This window comes from Drosophila kikkawai, chromosome 2L (assembly GCF_030179895.1).
Source record: "Drosophila kikkawai strain 14028-0561.14 chromosome 2L, DkikHiC1v2, whole genome shotgun sequence".
Lineage (NCBI taxonomy): Eukaryota > Metazoa > Arthropoda > Insecta > Diptera > Drosophilidae > Drosophila > Drosophila kikkawai.
Window position 1 is genome coordinate 13,782,059 of NC_091728.1, and position 19,075 is coordinate 13,801,133.

The 19,075-nt window shown below is 39.1% G+C and overlaps 1 protein-coding gene across 5 annotated transcripts in view; it reads right to left on the reverse strand.

Annotated features, from left to right (window-relative positions):
* Positions 1-3,066: 3,066 nt before the first annotated feature.
* Positions 3,067-19,075, reverse strand: part of TrissinR (Trissin receptor) — a 32,808-nt gene continuing 16,799 nt past the window's right edge. For 3 of the 5 annotated variants that reach the window (XM_017166088.3, XM_070283247.1, XM_070283248.1), the window contains exons 3-11: positions 16,367-17,119; positions 12,973-13,117; positions 10,296-10,455; positions 9,553-9,753; positions 8,980-9,387; positions 7,663-7,677; positions 7,307-7,572; positions 3,511-3,730; positions 3,067-3,439 (exon numbers count right to left, since the gene is read on the reverse strand). In XM_017166088.3, coding sequence (XP_017021577.2) covers positions 3,389-3,439; positions 3,511-3,730; positions 7,307-7,572; positions 7,663-7,677; positions 8,980-9,387; positions 9,553-9,753; positions 10,296-10,455; positions 12,973-13,117; positions 16,367-17,099 — 2,199 coding nt within the window. In that variant the 5' untranslated portion in view covers positions 17,100-17,119 and the 3' untranslated portion in view covers positions 3,067-3,388. Of the gene's footprint in view, positions 3,461-3,510; positions 3,731-7,306; positions 7,573-7,662; positions 7,678-8,979; positions 9,388-9,552; positions 9,754-10,295; positions 10,456-12,972; positions 13,118-16,366; positions 17,120-19,075 lie in introns of all 5 variants that reach the window. The other 2 variants (XM_070283250.1, XM_070283249.1) reach the window with 2 other exon arrangements.

Below are 19,075 nucleotides of genomic sequence, written 5' to 3' on the forward strand. Positions count from 1 at the left end.
ACACGCTCTCCAGCGCCGTGGCTCTAACTGTTATTTTTACACAACTAATCGGATTAGTGTGGTGGTGGTCACCAGCCCACGCCTTGTCCACGCCTTGCACATGTCCCTCATCTCTTGTCCCAACTCTGGTCCTTGTCGTCGTTGCTTTTGTTGCAATTGCCTTTGGTGAGTGTCGTAATTTTTCACTTGAGCAACTCGTAATCCCCTTTACTCGCTGCAGGCTCAAACGATGGAAATTAATTTCCATCGGTATCGGTCCTGGAATTATGAAGTGTGGCCTCTACCTCCCTATGCCTCCCACTAATGACATATTCAAATAGCAAGTTTAGTTTCAATGAGTTAAGCCGACTGGCATTTTAATTAAAAAGCTATTGCATAAATTGGCGCCGAGTTAATTATGTCCCCAGCTCACTAGGGAGTCCTTGATAGCTAATGGGGGTTAAAGAAGAGGCTTTAAACTAATGAAATAATATAATTCAATTGCTTTTAAAGGCTTTAAAAAATTGTTTTGTATTATATTATTACTTTTAAATAAAAAATAATTATTGTTTAATATTATAAGACCTTTCTTCTCTCACCTAAAATATCTCTAGACTTTTTTGAATATATACAAACGTTTTCAGTTTCCTCACTCTCTTTTTCCCTGATGTTTTGACCTTCTTTCTGCTAGTTTTCCTTTCCATAGTTCTCCTGCTGGTCACAAATGCATTGCCACTTTTCCCTACGTTCACTCCCCCTCAAATGTATACAAATATCAAACTCCCCTTTGAATGATGATGAAGAATTTTGGTCTACGATTTTCCATTTTATTTCTTTTCAGCCCATTCGACAGTTTGCATCTTCTATAAGCTGAAAGCCTGGTGCTTGTATTTTTATTTTGGGCAATTTCTCAATTTCCCCTTCAACATTTGAAAGAGTTTACATTTGTTCGAAGGGAATTTGATTTCATTGCAATGCGGCTTACTTGGCTGAGAGCTTGGTACAAGCAGTTTTTAATTTTGCACATTTTTTAAAGAATAACATACTTCCTCATTGAGGGGGATATTTGAGGAAAAGAAAAAATATATAAAAATAGAAATATAAAAAAATAAAATGATTGCAATCTGTCTATAGCCAACGCTTTACTTCAAAAGAGCATGTAGCAAATTTTTTACTGATATTTTTCTACAGGGTATCTGGTTATCTAGACACTCGTCTACATCATTCCTTATTGTTCATTTCCTACATTTCTGAGTTCCTGGCCAATGATTTCAAATAGAAAAATGCCAAATAAAAATCTTTGGTTTGAAGATGTGTTTGCCTTTGGAGTGCTGAACAGGAGCTCTGCAACCCCATAAACTGTTTTTCCAAAGGAGATTGTGGGTGAGTTGTGTGGGATGTTCTGTGATTCCTAGCAAAAGTACATATGTATAAGTTTGTGAAATTTGTGTGTGATTTTACAAGCATTTAACTGTTGGTAGAATGTGTGGACAGAATAGACAGACTCAAAGTATGCTGCAGAGATGGACCCACTCATCCCAAAAGTGTGCTTCACAGCAAACAAAATTGCAGCAAAATGGTTTGTTATAAAAAAACGCAACTTGAACACCTAAACTATATTTAGTAGATCTGCAAAAACTAGTTTTCTTCTCAATGTTATTTGTCCGAAAAATGTTTAAAAATGGTTTGCAAAAGCTGTTGTATTTTAATTACTAAGGAATTTTTGTTAAAATTGTCTATTAATTCAAATCATAGATACAGCAATTTTTCAAGCATTGTCTATGTTTGGTATTTAGTTAAATTACTTAAAGCATTTGTGGTGGCTAGAAAATTATCTTATAAAGTTTGTGTATAAATTTATTGTATATAAAATCTTATACATTTTAAACTATAATAATAATCAGATATATACACGCTTTTCTAAGGATTCAGTATTCTGATTTAAGTAGAAATAAACATATTAAATATAGAAATCATTTAAATAATACAAATAACTAAGAAAACCATACAGTTTAATAGATTTCCCCTTAATCCCTTAATTTTATTGCTTAGACAAAGCCACAAACACACAAGAAATCCATAAATCACGAGTCCTTATCTTAAGTTCCTGCTCTTCTTGATGGCTCGCTTTTCCGACTTTGCGTCTCTTTCCCGATGATTTATGTCAATCCTCCGCTCAGTCCCTCAAGTCGCCTTTAATTATGAAAAATCTCGCACATTGGAATGAGTCACTCAACTGGAAGACCCGTTTCGGGATTCCTCCTTTTTCCAGACGCCACTTGACACAGTTTATGGATCATTCTTTGCATAACAAAGACTTGGCCAAAAAGGGTCACGGGATGAACTGAAGAAAGACAGAAAAACAAATGGCCAAAACAAACAACGGGTTTTCAAGAGATTTTTACGTAGATTTTTGATTTTTAATTTGCGTTCGTCCTGGTAATTGAGTTTTCCACGGACCCTGGACTCTCGAGAATTTACTGCAGCGTTTTCCCGAGCCCCAGAGTGGCGATGCGAAACGCTGGCTTAGCACAAAACTCGGACCAACAATTGGAGCATTTTTAATGCAGTCCGCAGAGGACAGAGGACTTCTGTCCTCCTCGGTGTGTCATATTTTTTGTGCTTTATTTTTTTTGGCAGCCACAACGAAGCGTGTTCTCCGGCTGACCATAAAACGCTTGTCATCAGATATCGCCAGTCAGGACTATAGATAGAACAGGATATAAATTGCGAACGCAACTTGCAATTTGGACAACCGCGCGAAACTGAAGCCAAGGATTTGGGTGGCGGATATTTTCAGTTCAGTCCGATTGATTTTTGCTTTGTGGATGCTTACAGAGAGAGAAATTACTGATTCCTGGTTAAAAATTACCTCTTAAAAAAATATAAAAATAAAGTTTACACTTGTAATATATCAGAAATATAAATTACCTTTGAGCATTTCCTTAAATTTTTTTTTTTTAAATAACAATTTCCCATTTAAACTCGCTTTTTCTCCGCTTGTATTATGACTCTCGAGCTGCTGTAAAAGTTAATTGCAATGATGCAGCAGGGCTGGGTTGTGCCAAGTATATTTACACACAGTAATGATCTTTGCATTTCGTTTTATTTGTTCGTATTTAATCACACTTAAATGAGAAACTTAGACTAAGAACTTGACAGTTTGCAGAGCCATGCTCCCGGAAAAGCATGCAGTGGCTTCTCCAGTGCAAATCGATTTGCTTTTTGGTTTTTTTTCTTTACTTAAAATTTGGCCAACTCTAAACGCAGGCCAAGTGAGCGGGCAAGAGGCTCCTCCAAAATCACAATGAAATTATAGCTAGCCAGTTCGGGCATCCTCTTGGGGACGGGACAGCCTTTAGGAGCGCCGGCCCAAGCGCCTGAGGTGCCTCCTCCAGCCGCGCGGCCATCATAGCTGCTCGTTGCCAATGTGCGTGGTGTCCGTGGGCAGCGAATGGGTCTAAGGAAAGGAGACAGTGGTCTGGGTTAACTCATACATTAGGAGCATCGTTCCGGGTTTTACACACTCACCTGCAGCGCCTTGCGCTTGTGGTGCATCGAGGAGTTCGATGAGGACTTGCCCTTGCCCTTCTTCCAGGAGCACAGCAGCAGCTCCTTCATGCCCTTGCGAAAATTGCGACTGAGGAAGGCGTAGAGCAGGGGATTTACGCCCGAATTGAAGTACGTGACCAGAAAGGTGAGCGGCGTTAGCAGCGCATTAAAATTGGAATCACCGCGATACGAACGTGACCTGCAAAGGCATATAAAGGAACATATACAAGCACCATAATAACTATCTGGTAGTGTATATTCTGGCTATGCAAATGAGCATCTGTTGGCCAAACATCGGAATCGAGTTCCACATTCTGTGGTCTGTCCCCAAATAGATATTACAGTCCTGGTTCTAATGCGGCTGTAAAATAACTTTTCCTCTCCCTCGGTTTCCACTATGAAATTCATGAGCCATTCCCCTGGATTCCCCGGAGGAAATTACGCTAGTGAGCCCCCATTAATTATGCAAGAAATGTACTGTCACAAAGTGTCCTATATATTTAATTAGAAATCCACTTCAATTCAATTCCCTTCGCGGACTGCGCAACTCTTCCGTTACGGCTTTCGTTCAGCTGTTGCCAGTCTCAGTCTCCGCGGAGGTTCAGACTTTTTGTCCACCTGTCCAGGTGATTAAGCTGCCTGTTGGCAGTATTGTTTGCCTGGACAGGAGCAAAGGGCACTCGAAAAAGTTGCCTAATGGAGCGGGGAATTTGGCCAAGAGCAAAGTTTTTCGCCGCCTGCAAGTATGCAACATAAACTTTGACCGAAAACTTTGCCTTGTCGAGTAATATTTAAAGCAGCAGCAAAATAGATGTTGCTGGATTATTTTTCCACCTATTTTTTAGGTGCTCAGTAGTCAGAGAGTTCAAGGGTATTATTTAGGTGGGTTCTTATTGGGAGAAGTTAACAAATTTTGTCAGGTTTTAAGGTTCAAAGTGAAGGCAATCATTAAGTCTTTAAAATAAATTAATTTATAACGAAAGTATTGCTTTGGATAAATAAATAAATGAACTTCAGTTTAAAATTCCTTAAAATATAATTTCAAGAGAAAGTAATTCAATAAATTAATTATCAATATATTTTCTTATTTCAAAAACCTTCCTGACATAAAAACTACCGGATATCCCATAGTCGAGGCTCCAATCCTTCTTCTCCCTCCTTTTAGATAGATGCTAAAAACTTTGAGCCAACTGCCAAAATGTCCTGGAGTTGTTGCTCGTTGAGAATTCGGCTTGCACTTGCAAGTGGCAAAGTCCTGGGAGAAGAGTTGGCTAACTGATTGGGCCACTCGAGTGGCCTTCGCTTTGTTTTCGCCGATGCTTGAGTCCTGTAGTGGCCTTTTGCCAACAGTTCCGCTTCTCCTCCCCTCCCGACCCAGTTTTAGATGGCAAACCGAATCGGGGACATCACATTAAAGGCAACCCGGACTCCATGGGGTGGCCCTGGATCGTGACCGTCTTCCGGCCTCAGTCTAATGAGTCGCAGTTGGCGACTGCTGGCAGTTGTTATCGTTATCACCCCAAGCCGGCGACCCAGCCAGTAATGAACACGTGCCATGGTAGCCTCTCTGCGTACAAGTATTCAAGGGGAAAGTAATCCAATTGTCAGCGCGTGGCAATTACTCGGTCGTGTTCGCCTTGAGTAGCAATGACAGTTATCATTTGATGATTATGCCTCTGTGGGAGCTGCTATGTTTAGCATCTGGACTGAAGAGTGTCCCATAGAAAATTAAGCTTGGCCTGGTTAAGAGTTGCTCAATTTTTCAGCCAGCAGCAAGTTGATTAATTACTGGAGATGCCTATGCCTGCTGAACCAGCCATTTATCTTTGTTAGGAGGTGCTTTAATTAAACAGCTCTTCACAGATTTGCCACGTTGCACTTTGGGGAATTTGTTCTCAGTCTAGAGGGAAAAATAACTGCAATTCCTGGTTATTTTTGCACAAAAACGATAAATGTTTCAATTTGATTTCTGGCCAAAGTATTTTCCTGACAGTGCCATAATTGAGATTTATTTCCGACTTGTTGTTTACTTGACCAGCTCTCCGGCTCTCTTATTTTTATTTATTCATAGGAATCGACCATGCCCAAGCTGCGGGTGAAAAATTGTCCCTCTCCTCACCCACATGGCCATAATCTGCCACATAATGGCCACGTTAAGCCGGACTAGTCCCACTCAGCCGGAACACAAAGAAAACAAGCCAACAGATAAAAATAAGAGAAAAATGTAGGAGAAAAACTCTACGTTGTCGCATTGAATTAAAAGAATTTTTTAAAGCCTTGTGAATCTTTTATTAAGCCATTTGTCATATACTCCGAAAAAGACTGCCAATCTGTGAAGTGTCTATACGGTTGCGTTTGACCAATTTGATTCCGACTTTTTCCCTTTCGAACTGCCGTTTTATGTGTCGTAATTGTGGCTAATGGAATTTCTTGACATTTTGCTGCTGCATCAGAGATTCCCAGAAATAAAACCGTAATTAAGAAGAGTGTGTGTATGTCCATTGAATTCCTGTCCATAACGGTTGGTTGCTTTTTTATCCTTTGGGTTAATCTGGCACCCAACTTTTGATCTATTTTTGTCGCAACTCTTTATTCATAGAAAAGAATACAAAGGGATTATCTGGAAAATATCTTGAAAGAGTGTGGAGCCTTGTTAAAAAGCTGACCAGTTGATGGGACAGCCGATATGTATGTTTTATAATCATTTAGTTCAAGGAATTGATGTGAAATGGGACCCTTTTCCCTAATTGTTTTTATTTTTAGAGCCATAGAACCTTTTCCTATATTTTTAATATGATTTAGAAACACGTTTATCTCTTTTAAATAAAACCTAGGATCTTTAAAGAGCTAATATATATTTACAGTCTTTAATATTATCCCCTGCCCTTAAACTTCCTTAGAAATAGGTTCCTTTTACGCTGTGGCTGTAATCAGCTATTAAGCTTAACCAAGGAGCAATTATCTCCCTTTTGTTGGCAAACAGCTATGCCACCGCCCAGGCAATTCGAAAACACCGCCCACGTATTAAGCCAACAGAGGCTCCTCCTCCTTCCTATTTTGGAGAGAATTTCACCCACTTTTGAATGCCTCACCGGAAGCGGAACTGCTGGCCGAAAAGGGAAAGTCCAGCTGGATCTTTGTTGGCACACCTTTCAAAGGCCACGAAGAATGGGAATCTTACGCAATCGGATTTGGTTTGGGTTTGGAAAGGGGAATGGAGATGGGGTAGGTATGCACATAGCCCGAGTGCTTTAAAATCGATTTAGCCCAAGGAAATTGGCAAATGAGGGTAAAGCCGGCAGATTGCGAGGAATCCCAATTGATGACTTAATTGTTTACCAGCCTCGATTCCGGCAGGAAGCTATCTCGGCTTTATCAGCACACTCGCAGATGTTAATTTCCCCGACTATCGGCGGAATATGCAAATGCCTGCCGGGCTGACGGTATAAAATATTGTTTGTGCCGAGTCAGAGTGGAGTGATGAATGCAGCGATTGAGGTGACAGAGCACTTGGAAAAAAATCTTTAAAATTTATATATCATTTGAAAAGGGTTCTTAAACTATAAAAATCAATATTATTAAGTCAAAAATTGCATTTTTATGACTAGAAAATATAAAAGCAAAGCAGAGTCTTAAAAAGGTTAAAGTCAAGTTAAAAAATATTAAAAAAACCCAAAACAACCCATATCTCTAAAAAAAAATCCCTGTTAAGTCTCTCTCTTTCCACACTTCATACAAAACCGCTTTTTCTCTCAATGTCCTGTGGAATACTCACCAGTATTGCCACATTTTGCGGGCATGATACGGCAGATTGCAGAGGGCGAATGTCAGCACGAATATTATCAGCATGCGGACGACGCCGCGCCGGGCGCGTAGGACATTACTGGACGAGTGGGACATGTGGGTGGCTCCGGCCACACCCATCCCACTGCCACCACCCGCGACATTACCCGTTGTCCGCTGATGATGGGCATGGGAGTGGTGGTAAAAGCTCGTCTTGCGGCAGGCGCTCACAATGGGACGATCGGCCTCCAGGGACACCTGCACAGAGTTACATGGAAAATAGCATTAGTTTCGACGCGCAACGCAGATGGATGGAGCTATTGATTAGAGGTACTCGGTGATACCTACCTTGCAATTATCAAGCTAATTTGGTGTGGTGTTGTGTGTTGTGATGGTAATTGGTGGATTGGTTGGTAGAGAAGGGGGAACCAAATACGGTGTTTTATTATGGATCAAACGAAAGGCACAGAGAGAGAGAGAAAAGTTCAACAGAAAGATAGTTAAATAGTTATCGGGGGGAATAAGAGTAAATTAGTTTTCGTATAGAGGTTATCGAAAAGTGTTCACTGTGCTGTGCTTAAAGGTATTAAAGAGAACCTCAAATATATTAATAAGACTTAAGGGTACCTATAAATAATTTAAAATATTTATTTTAAGGCTAAACTCTAAATATTCAATATTCCATTAAAAAACTCCTGCCAAAGCACTGACAGCTCGACAGCTCGAATGTTTTTCAGAAATTTTCTCTCAAAAATATATCTGCATTTCCATCTAAAATATGTCTAAAACTAAGCGTGATCGATGCCCAATGTTCGATTGGGTAATCTTTTACTCTATTTTATGTTCCTGACAGAAAATGCAATCGAGCTTGCAGCTGCACGGCAAAGCTCCTGTCAGATGCTCAATAAAAGCGAAAAATAACGTATACGCCACGGTGTCCGGCCACCAATAATGGCAAAATATTTTTTGCGATAACTTTTGCCCTCTCACTTGCAGTTTTTTCTTTTATTTTTTCATTTACCAAGCAGCTGTCAGGCCACTAGCCACTCGCTTTTGTGGCCAGTTCAGCGTTGGCCTTAATGTGCATTGACACCTGCTCCGTAGAGCTGACCTGGCCACTTGGCCCGCAAAGTTGCCAGGACAAAGTTTTTACGACTAGCTGATTTCTCAAAACCTATTACCGCTACTGGAGCTACTTTTGTATCTAATAAATTATCGGCGGAATATGGCTGAATCGATGACAGCTTCCTGGAACATTACAGCCAGGCTTTTGGTGATTTAGAGCCTGGGCCACGACCCCACGAAAAACTGAGTTTAAACTGCTTCGGCCTTGTTTCAAGCAATTAGTGAACAAAGCTTTGGCTTCGCTTTCTGCATATTTACGAGGATATTAACGGGGTTACACGAACTGTTGTACACTGGGAACTTAAGTTCTTTATAAATTAAATTAAAATTATAGGTATACTTTCTTATTTTTCGATTCATCTCGTTAAAAGTCTACACTTGACTATACACTATACACTATACACTTATTAACTAAGATTTCAATATAAAACTATTACTTTTCCCAAGTGCATAGCCTTTAAATATTTTTCCAACCCGCTTGACTTTCGCTTTTATTTTATTTTTCCCCCGTTCAGGAGCATTGTTTTCACGGAAACTCACCTGACTCTCTGTGATGCTGACGCCACGCTTCTCATATTTACTGCTCTGTTTACGTGACAAGGACGTAGTGCTGCTGCCGGCGGAAGCGAGTGACGAGCCAGGACCAACTGCTCCACCTCCTCCTACGCCTGCTCCGGCTCCAGCCCCCGCTGTGGATGCCGCCGCCGCCGATGCTGTCGCCGCCGATGACAGCTGGTGGTGCTGGTGCGGGTTCATGTGGTGATGGTGATGGTGATGCTGATGATGGTACATGCTGTTGTGCAGACCCATACCATTGTCCTGCCCAGATTGTCCCGACTGCACCTGCTGATGCTGATTCTGATGCTGGTGGTGCTGATGCTGGGCCACATGCGGCGTGAGGCCGCGCGAGCTGCGCCACAAAGCGATGGCGATTTTGCTGTAAAGGACCTGCAATTCAAAAGCAATCGAGTTGATGTCATTAAAGCGAATTCAAGACAGAGTGGGGACACTTTTTGGACTGAAATGGAATATAAATAGCTCTTGAAAAAGGTTAAATTGTAGTGAAAAGTTCAGGTTTCTTTAAACATTAATTTAATTATTGAATTCTCTCACCGTCATCACCAGCAAGGGCATCACGTAGAGCAGCACAAAGTTTATCATGTCCAGCAGCTTGGAGTTGAACATCTCGCGGTCCAGCACACAAATTTCCTCCTCCTGCCCATCCTGGGTGTGAATATTCTTGATGGTCTTGCTGAAGACAAACTTGGGCGTGGAGTAAACCGCCGATGTGATCCACACAGTGACAATGACCATCTGCAAAAGACAAGCACTCTCGTCAAGTTTGTTTTGTCTTCAAGCCAAAAACACGCAAACAATTTGTTAAATGGCAAATGAACACACAAAATTTGCATGTTAATGGATGTCCGTCCCATTTCGTTGTCTTTTCTCTTGTCTCTTGTAGTTTAATTAGGAGCCATTGGCATTAACAAAACGCATTTTTAGTTTACCAAATTGTTTCATTTGTCTGGCTGAAAGGAGAGTGTGTCGGTTGGGTATTCTACCAAAAAGTTTTCGCAGCCACAAAGTCATGCCCACGGCTTATTAAGCCTTTCGGGCAACATTATTATATATATAATATTTTTTGTGGGTGCGTGCTTGGTTAAATAAGTTTCATTAACTTGCAAATTGTGGCTAAAATGAGTTATCAAAGTTGTGAAAATGGGCTCACCAATTTAATGGTAAAAGAAAAGAGAAAAGGCTCATTTTCGGGTACTAAAAATAGATACTCCTTAAGGTCTTCAGGCTAATTTAAATATATTTGTTATACATTTTCTTTAGCACTAATTAATACTCACCCTCAGACGAGCTGCTGTCAGGATCTGCTTGCAGGTAATGGGATGCACGATGGCAAAGTATCGCTCCATGCAGATGACGACCAGGATGAAAATCGAGGCCGTGTAGCTCAGGGAGTGCACAAACTGGTACATGCGGCACAGGAATTCGCCAAAGACCCAGCTGGAAAGGGGGACAACCCGAAGGTATTAATAATTATTTATGGGCAAAAGTTTCGCTCTTTAAAGAGTCACTGCTCCTCTCTAGTTGGCTCGAGGCGTCGGAGCAGAATTTAGGGCCAGACGCCACATAAAATTTTATGACACGCCCAGGAAACTAATGCGACATTAAGGTGTCGTTAGTATTTTATGTGGCGAAAAGCTTTCTCTCTTTTTTTTTATTATTTTCGGGCTAAAATTACATTGGAAAATGGTATTGGCGTCAAGGAGGCGGCAACGGCGGCGGATCATTGTATTTTGGGATTAGCACGTAATTCTATTTGTGCGCGGCTTCCTTTTGGGGACAAAGTATGAGGATAATACGAGGAAATCGTGATGGTTTTGCGGTTTGATTGCCGCTGCCATTTCAGCCAATTTACGGTCCTCAAAATTATTGCCAGGTGAGAGAGTCAGGTAAGGCTTTAGCAGCAGGAAATTGTAACTTTTAAGAAGGGTTTTCAAGACAAGTGGCTTTCGTGGGGGTCTTTAATCATTTTTCTTCAATATTTACTCTCTTTAAAGACTTAAGTTTATGTGCTTTAAGTCACATTATTATTTTAATTTTATATAAACCACTTGAAGAGCTCTCTTTATATATATGATTAGTCTAAATCTATGGTTTTGGTTATTCTAAAAAATAAATAACTTGCCAGGCCAGACAAAAATTCATTTGGGGCATAATTTGTGGAGATTTTCCCCAAATCTTTCTCACTTTGCATATGTTTTTGGGGGGCCGCCATGAACTTGTGCGCATAATTTTGATGAAATTATGCCAAGCACATATTGGCCAGTCCTATATTAGGCTTTTAATATGGTGATTCTCGACCATGATAGGCTTTCGTTTATAAGAATATTAAATTGGCAAATATGAACACAATTCAAGAAAAAAATTATAGGAATAAGATTGCGTTTTTAAATAAACAAATTGATTGCATTGCTTGAATGTTGATTGCTTAAATCTATTTTTAATTCCACAAACTTTTAGTAATAAATTCTTCATTTGCTCTAAATCTTGTATATGTGTACTTATATCTCAGCTTATTATGAAAATATTTCTAGATGAGTAATAAGTAATAAACTATTAAAGCATGAATATTTGCCAAAATACATTTAGTTTATGCTTGACTTCATTTTTGTGTGTGTAAACTTTATTTACTTGTAGGCAAACGACCGTGAAACATAAGGCATTTCTTCAAAAATAAATATAATTTTAGATATATGATGATCTAGAAATTATACAAAACACAATTTAAATATTTTTCTTCAGAAAATAATATTGTTTTAATTTGTAATTAAAATCAGAAGAATGAATATTTTACAAATTCACTATTCTTCTTTTTTAAAATGGACTTTAAAATTAATTTAAATTGTATACAATACGTATATATAATTTTATATATTTTTTGGCAAGCAAATGAGTGAGAATTTGCTACTTAATATTTTCTGTACAAGGAAGCTTATACTTTTCTTCATTATTTTACAGCAAATTCAGATCTTAATAGGGCATTCTCTTTCATAAAAAAACCCTCCTAACCCTTAATGTAAATTCCATTTTCTTTTAAATTCATAATGCACAAAAAAGTGGTATTTACGATAAGTATTTCTATCCCTAGAGCTTCTTCCTTGAGCCGATGAGGCTGCACATTTTCAGGATTACTTATCCGAGGTCTCGTCCTGTTTGGGGAAAACTTTTTACAGAACCCATGCACATATCATTGTCGGAATTTCCATGCTTTGCTCTTCAACTTTTTCCGCTGCTGTTTGCCTCAGGTTCATTCATTGCGCTTTTTATTTGTGCACGTCGCACAACGTGTTTCTAGGGAAGGTAGAAAAGGCAATGCAAATAAACACGGCGGCCAGGTGTGAACTGGGGGAGAAGGTAAGGACGGGGCGAGCGGAAAAGCGGAAAATGCACACGTGAAAGTGTCGCCTGTGGGGCAGAGAGCATATTCCCCTCCTTTCTGCGGCTGTCCTACCGTTAATGTTGCCGAGTTGAAAGTTGAAACTTTTGTGCTGCATTCTTTTGGTTGCACCCTGAGAGCCTGACACGAGAATGTCAGCTTTTGAATAATAAATGACAGCCGAAAAATTAATCTTCTTTGGGTCGGACAAGATAATACCCTATGTGAAGGGGTGATAATAACTAAGAATACAAGATTTTGAATTTAAGAAAAAGAATAGAAAAGTTGTGTGACCGCCCTTTAATATTTAATTTATTTTTAAATAATTTGTCTTATCTATATTTGATTTCTTAAGGGTCAATTATGGATTTTAATTCATTAAAAAAAACACTTTCAAAAGCTTACACATTAGCAGTTAATTTTAAGATATTTTTAACTGTTAAAGATTATATTGAAACTTAACAAAAAACTCAAAAGACTCTTTACCATTTACTTTTTATCTTATTGTTCACCTCCACTCGTGCATAATGTACCATTAATTAAGCAAAACAACAACTAGGTCTCCATCTTCCTCAACTCACCTATCTATGAGATAGATGGACAGGTTCTGCATCACACAGAAGAGTCCAACGCAAAAGTCCGCGAAGGCTAGATTGGCCAGGAAAAAGTTGGTGATGGAGCGCAGTCGTCGGGACAAGGTGACCACCAAAATGACAAGTAGGTTGCCTGTAAATAAAAACAGAGCGGAGAGAGTTACAAAAGATGACAGATGCTGGAAGAGATGTAGCCCAAATTATGGGCATTTTATTTTGGGAAATATTAAAAATGTTAACAAAATATTCGGACCACTGACTTGGCAGTTGGCAAACATTCTGAGGGAAAGGGAAGGCTCTCCATGCTTGTACTTGTGCGGCCTAAACTTTTCACAGACTTTACTAACTTTTGTGGCATTCTGTCGACCATTTATTGTATTCATTTGTCTTGTAACTGAACACTGAGGTAGAGTTTATAGCTTTCAATAAAATATTTAAAATTTTAAAAATATTTGGCTTTTAAAGAATTATATATTTAAGGAGTTAAAAATGTATGTATTTATGGATTGGAATAGCAGATGATTAACCTTTATTTAAATAACAAAGTTACTTAGGTTTGATATGATTTATTTATAATATTTTTTATTATTCTATAAGAAGAACCTCTGGATTCTTAATTAATTCCTAATCTAATATGTCAATGATATACTTTAAGACTTTACCGATTGCTATACTAATTCAGCTTCAAATTAAATTTCACAGCAACTAGAAGCTCAGAGCAAACCTCGATTACCCCGAACTTAGAAACCACAATGAATTGCAATCGGTAGCAAATACATGTATTACATTTGCCAACGCGCTTGACCAAAGGTTGTGGCCTGATTGGAAGCCTCCTTTGGTGGGCTAAAGCCATAAATGGCCTTTGCGGCCAAAGATGCACTTTAAAGCTCAAATAGCTGGGCTTCAGAGCTCTAATATAATTTGCATGCATAAAAGGAAAGTGCATGGCTTGACAATTTTGGGATTTAACAAAGTTAAGCCAAATTAATTAAATAATTTGAAAATTTAAGCACAACAAATGGAATAATTTCACATAATGTACAACTTTACAAAAAGGGAATTACATTAAATGGATTTTACATTTTAAAGGCTTTAACTAAATTTCACAAGTGATAACTTATTTCTCACCATGAATAATATTATTAAATGTAATAACATTTATTTTGTAATTTATTTAAATAGCTTTTGTTATTATCCTGCATATATATTAACAACTTATGCAGTTTTTTATAATATAAATCAGCTATGCTGTGAATTTAAATAAATAACAGTACCAGAATTTGTAATTTAAATGTAAAAAAAAAACAAATTTTACATATTGAATTGTAAATCGTTGTCATTGGTAAATTGCCCAGCAAATAATAAAATCCAATTTCCAATATGCACCACCATAATTTTGCAGGCAGCGAGTGTCCTGTAATTTGTATTGCAATTCAAGTTTTTAACAATGCAATGCATATACATTCTCTCTCACATGGCAAGCAAATGTCGGGAAAAACTTTTTTAATTACACCCGATAGGCAGAGTAACGGGGGGAAAATGGTAAGAAAAAACAGCGAAAGGGAAACAAAAGCCGAGCCGAGAGCTGCCAAAAACTACCCAGAACATGCGAAACTTCAAGGCGTGCTCTGAAATCGGATATTAAGGAGGGAGAGAGCACTGCAGCAGGATTTCAAAATACAAAAGTATAGAGAGCGGAAGGCCAAAAGTCCGCTTGTTTTAAAAAAATACACACAAAAAGAAATATATTTATATATATATATATTGAGAGAGTATACGGATGTACATGTGTTGGTATAAAGTTTTATATTTCAGTTTATATTATAAGTAACCTAATTTTCAAATAAAAAATACATTTTCCTAGACTTTCCCCCCTTTAAAAATAACTTTAAAGCAAGAAACAGCAGATTTATCTCGCAATTATCGCAAAAGGACCCTAGGTACAAGCGCTAATGCCAATGTTAATGCCAGTCTACAAAAAGGACAACAATACAGTCTGTTGTTCCCTAATGGCAAACAGAAGTTCTGGACGTGACTGCAACATGCAAATTTTATTGGCGAATGTGGACAAATCTACCATTCCGCCCACAGTTTCCTAACTGTCCTGGCAAATAACTTGCTTACATTTTGCAATTGTCTGCGCAAAACGCCCTGCGACCACGCCCCCCTCTCTGTGTCTGTGTCTAATGGGCGCCCATTTGTCGCCATTTGGTATGGCGAATACACATGTTCCTCTGTCCTCTGTAGAGTGCGGCTAATAAAGCCTACAACTGACGACTACCAAACAAAAGGCATTCCCTTTCCAGCAACATCCAAGTGTTCGATCGAAGGACATAATTGATTCTGACAAGATGAGGGGACATTCCATATTTATGTGTCTGCACTTAAGCTTTGCTAAAACAAGTGGTTAATTACCAAATGATTGGTATCAATTAAATGCTTGTACGAGACACACAGGGCGTATGAGCAATGCTGAGATGTGAAGGTCATTGCGGGGCAATTGCTGGGAGATTTGTTAACAATTTTTAATGAGAAACTAACTGATAACAGATTATTTAATTTTAAATATTAATTTTATTATATTTAAACCGTAAACTGTACACTAAATCAACTATAAGCTATCAAAAATCACCACAAAATCCCTCAAAGAAGCCGCAAAACCTTTCTAGGTCTTTAATATGGCTCCACACAGACAGGACAACAACAGAAAAAAAGACAGTATAAACCAAACAGCAGGGCATTGAGTAATTGGCAAGTCAGCAGTAAATTCTGTGGAGGTCCTGATAAAGGAGACTCGACGGACATTAGCACGCGCCCGGGTCGAGCCAGGATGCTGTGTCCATGGGACACCGCAAACGGCCTGTGGCAGTCACTTTACCCAGCTCTCATGCGTGTTTTTCTCCTGGCCTTTGTGGCCCACTCCTTCCTCTTTCGAAACTCTCACTACAAGCCGCACAATCAAACACGATTCCAAGGCCCAGCTCTGATTAATGAATATGAAAAGTGCGTAAAAGGACTCGGAAAAAGGCTCTGGCAAAAGAGCTTGGTGAGTGAAGAATGAAAGTTGCTTAAAAAGAGCTTGGGTTAAATACACTATTTGTGGGCTTAACTTTGGGTTATTACAACAAATTTTAATTGAGTTTTCGATGTTAATTTATATTAAATGGAATAATAATATTGTCTATACCTTTTTCAGAGTTTAGTCTTCGTGCTCTTTAATAGCTTAAAAGATCAATAATATCTCCAAGTTTTAAGACTATATATTAATACCGAATATAACATTAAATAAGTAAATGTCAAATAATTCCCCTATGTTTTTAAAAAGTTCTTCTGTTTTTTATATAATTAAAAATTCACAATGAAAATCAATAGTTGTACTCACCAAAGAAGCAGCAGCAAAAGACTATGGTATAGAGCGTTATAAACACGATGCGCACTTCAAGGCGATCAAAGATATATTCGCTAGCATCGGCATCCTCCTCATCCTCGACTTCTACCTCCATTCCGGCATTGGCTTTGGCATCGGTGCCAATACCCGAGAGTCCTGTGGTCTGGGCTGGAACCTGGGCCGTGGTGGTGGTGGTGGAGTCGCCGTAGAGTAATGCATAATCGGTGCCACTGCCATTGATGGACGGACTCGATGTGGGGCTGCTGCTGCTGCTGCTGCTGCTGGTGGTTGAGTCGGTGGCAGAAGCCGTCAGTGCGGCAGTCAGGAGCAACAGAACCACAACTAGCCAGGGGGAGGAGTTAGGTCCTATAGTGGCTCCCCATTTTCCGGAAGGTGGTACTGGAAGTGGGCGTGGCTGCGGGGCCACCCGCTGTCGTAATGCGGAAGTGCTAAAATTCGAAGGACTGCTCCGGCTGGCGTTGTTTTGATTATGCGCTTCCCCGTGGTTGGCATCGTCATTAACGTGGTTATCGTTGTTATCGTCGTAAGCCGCTGATATGTTTGGCCTGTCATTCTGCTTTCGTTTTTTATGTTGTTCTGGCCGGTGCCGCTGCTGCCTCTGCTCCACCGCTTCCGCTTCCTGTGGCCAGGATAGCGATGTTGTCATCATCATCATCATCGTCGGCGTCGTTGTTGTTGGTGATGGTGTGTGCCCTCGGCTCCTCATCCCACTAAAAATGGGTGCAGCTGCAAGAAGTACAAGGCAGAGAGTCCAAGGGAATTAGTTTGGTGGAAGAGTTATAAGGATGCTAAGGAAAAAGACAATTCATAATAAATTCGACTTGATATACACTTAAAGGGTTTTTTTTTAATATTTACAAGCCATAAAGTGTCTTCACATTTACTATACTAATCAATTGCTCTCTATCTTAAACCAACAACGCTAAGAAAAAAGACTATACTTAAAAGATGTATATCACCATACGGATTTTGCATTTTTTCAGCAGAGTTAAGAGCTATTTTAGTCTTATTCTCTCGCTCTCTTTCTTTCTCTCTCTCTTAATCTCAGATAAAAGTGTAAGGCCGTTATGCATCTTACTATTATATTATCTTTTCTTTATTTTCCACTCTACATAATACTGCAATTAACGATTTTTCCTATCAATAATGTCTCTCTTTTACTCAGAGACCCAGCTTCAATTCATTAACTGCAAAGTCACGTTCCACGTGCTCACTTTAAGGCTTGGCAATTAAACTTGTCCTGGACCTGGTGACATTCTGCTCCCGACCAAGTCCACGACTCCACAGGCTCCTGCCTGTGTTTGCTCGAGCCTCAAGTGGACTTTTTAATTAAGATGCCTTTAATAATGAGCATAATTAAAACATTTGTCTGCCAATGCGAACATGAACGCTGGCATCGTGTGCCCCAAAAAAAAGAAATTATGATTTGCAATTTGCCACGCGCGGGGTTCCCCTGTTTCCTCAGCCTTCCTAGCCTGTCTAGCTAGGCATGGTACCCAGCAATAGGGTATATTAGGTAGACACAAAATGAGGTAAAAGGGAGAAGAAGGAGTACTTAATAAAATTCATTTTCATTAGGTACAATTGTGGTGACTTTTTATTTGTTGATTTTAAATTTCTAAAATAATAAAATGTTTTTTGTATTTATTTTTAAGCAGTGAATATGTGTCTAGACCCTCTACTATATCCTTCTTTTCTTGTTTTAATATGCACTACGCTTTGTTGCTAATTACGCTAGTGCATTCGCCGTCGCAGTCGCTTTGATTATTGCTCTCGGTGCTTGTGTACGTGCTCTAATTAATAGAGAGACTCGCATGCAAACACACACACACTGCGCCAAAAACATACGCCAACAAAATGTCTGTCAAGTAATTAACACGGCTGAATCGCATCGGCCAGAGATATTATAAACTTGCCGCAATGAGACATGTGTATCATGCACACTATATACAAATATAAACAGTGCCCACTGTAATGAGTGGGGGGAAGACTTCTTCGGAGAATGACAACTGTTGTTGGCATTTAAATGTCCGGCGGCCATCAATGGGAAAACTTTGTCTGACAGTTTAATTGTCAACTGGGAATGTTGAGAAAACAGATAAATTCAGTTTAATGCCTTGTGAAGTTTATAACTTTGACGATTACAGGAAGATAATATCTGCCAAGAATACACTTGGGGCCATAATACTTAATATAATACTATAATTGTCTTTAAAAAAACTATGAAAAAGTAAAGAAAAAAAGTAGCTAATCACTAATATAAAACCTAAATTTTCATTTTTATTTATCAAACCGAAATCCCTGAACCAACACTCAGAAGACCCCCACTTTGAGCAATCAAATAAAAGCTCATAATCGTCAGTCAAAGTTTCTCATTGAGAAATGCTCTATTAAAGGCAATAATCTGAGCAACACAAACACTGCTCTTTGAGAAATGCCGACATTTCAACAGAAATCAGAACAATACCTCGAAGTGCGACCCTTCAAAAACACAAAGCCAAAGGCAGGATGGCCAAGGAAAAAGTTTCTGTAATGTGGGTCAAACTGCAGGAGCCGTTATTACAGAAGCTCTTAGCAGCCGTAAATTATTATTAATGAGCCTGACAAACAGAGGATTTACTGAGCCCAGGACTGCAAGCAATTAAGGGAAGGAAGAAAGGAGATATTAAATTGCAACTCTTA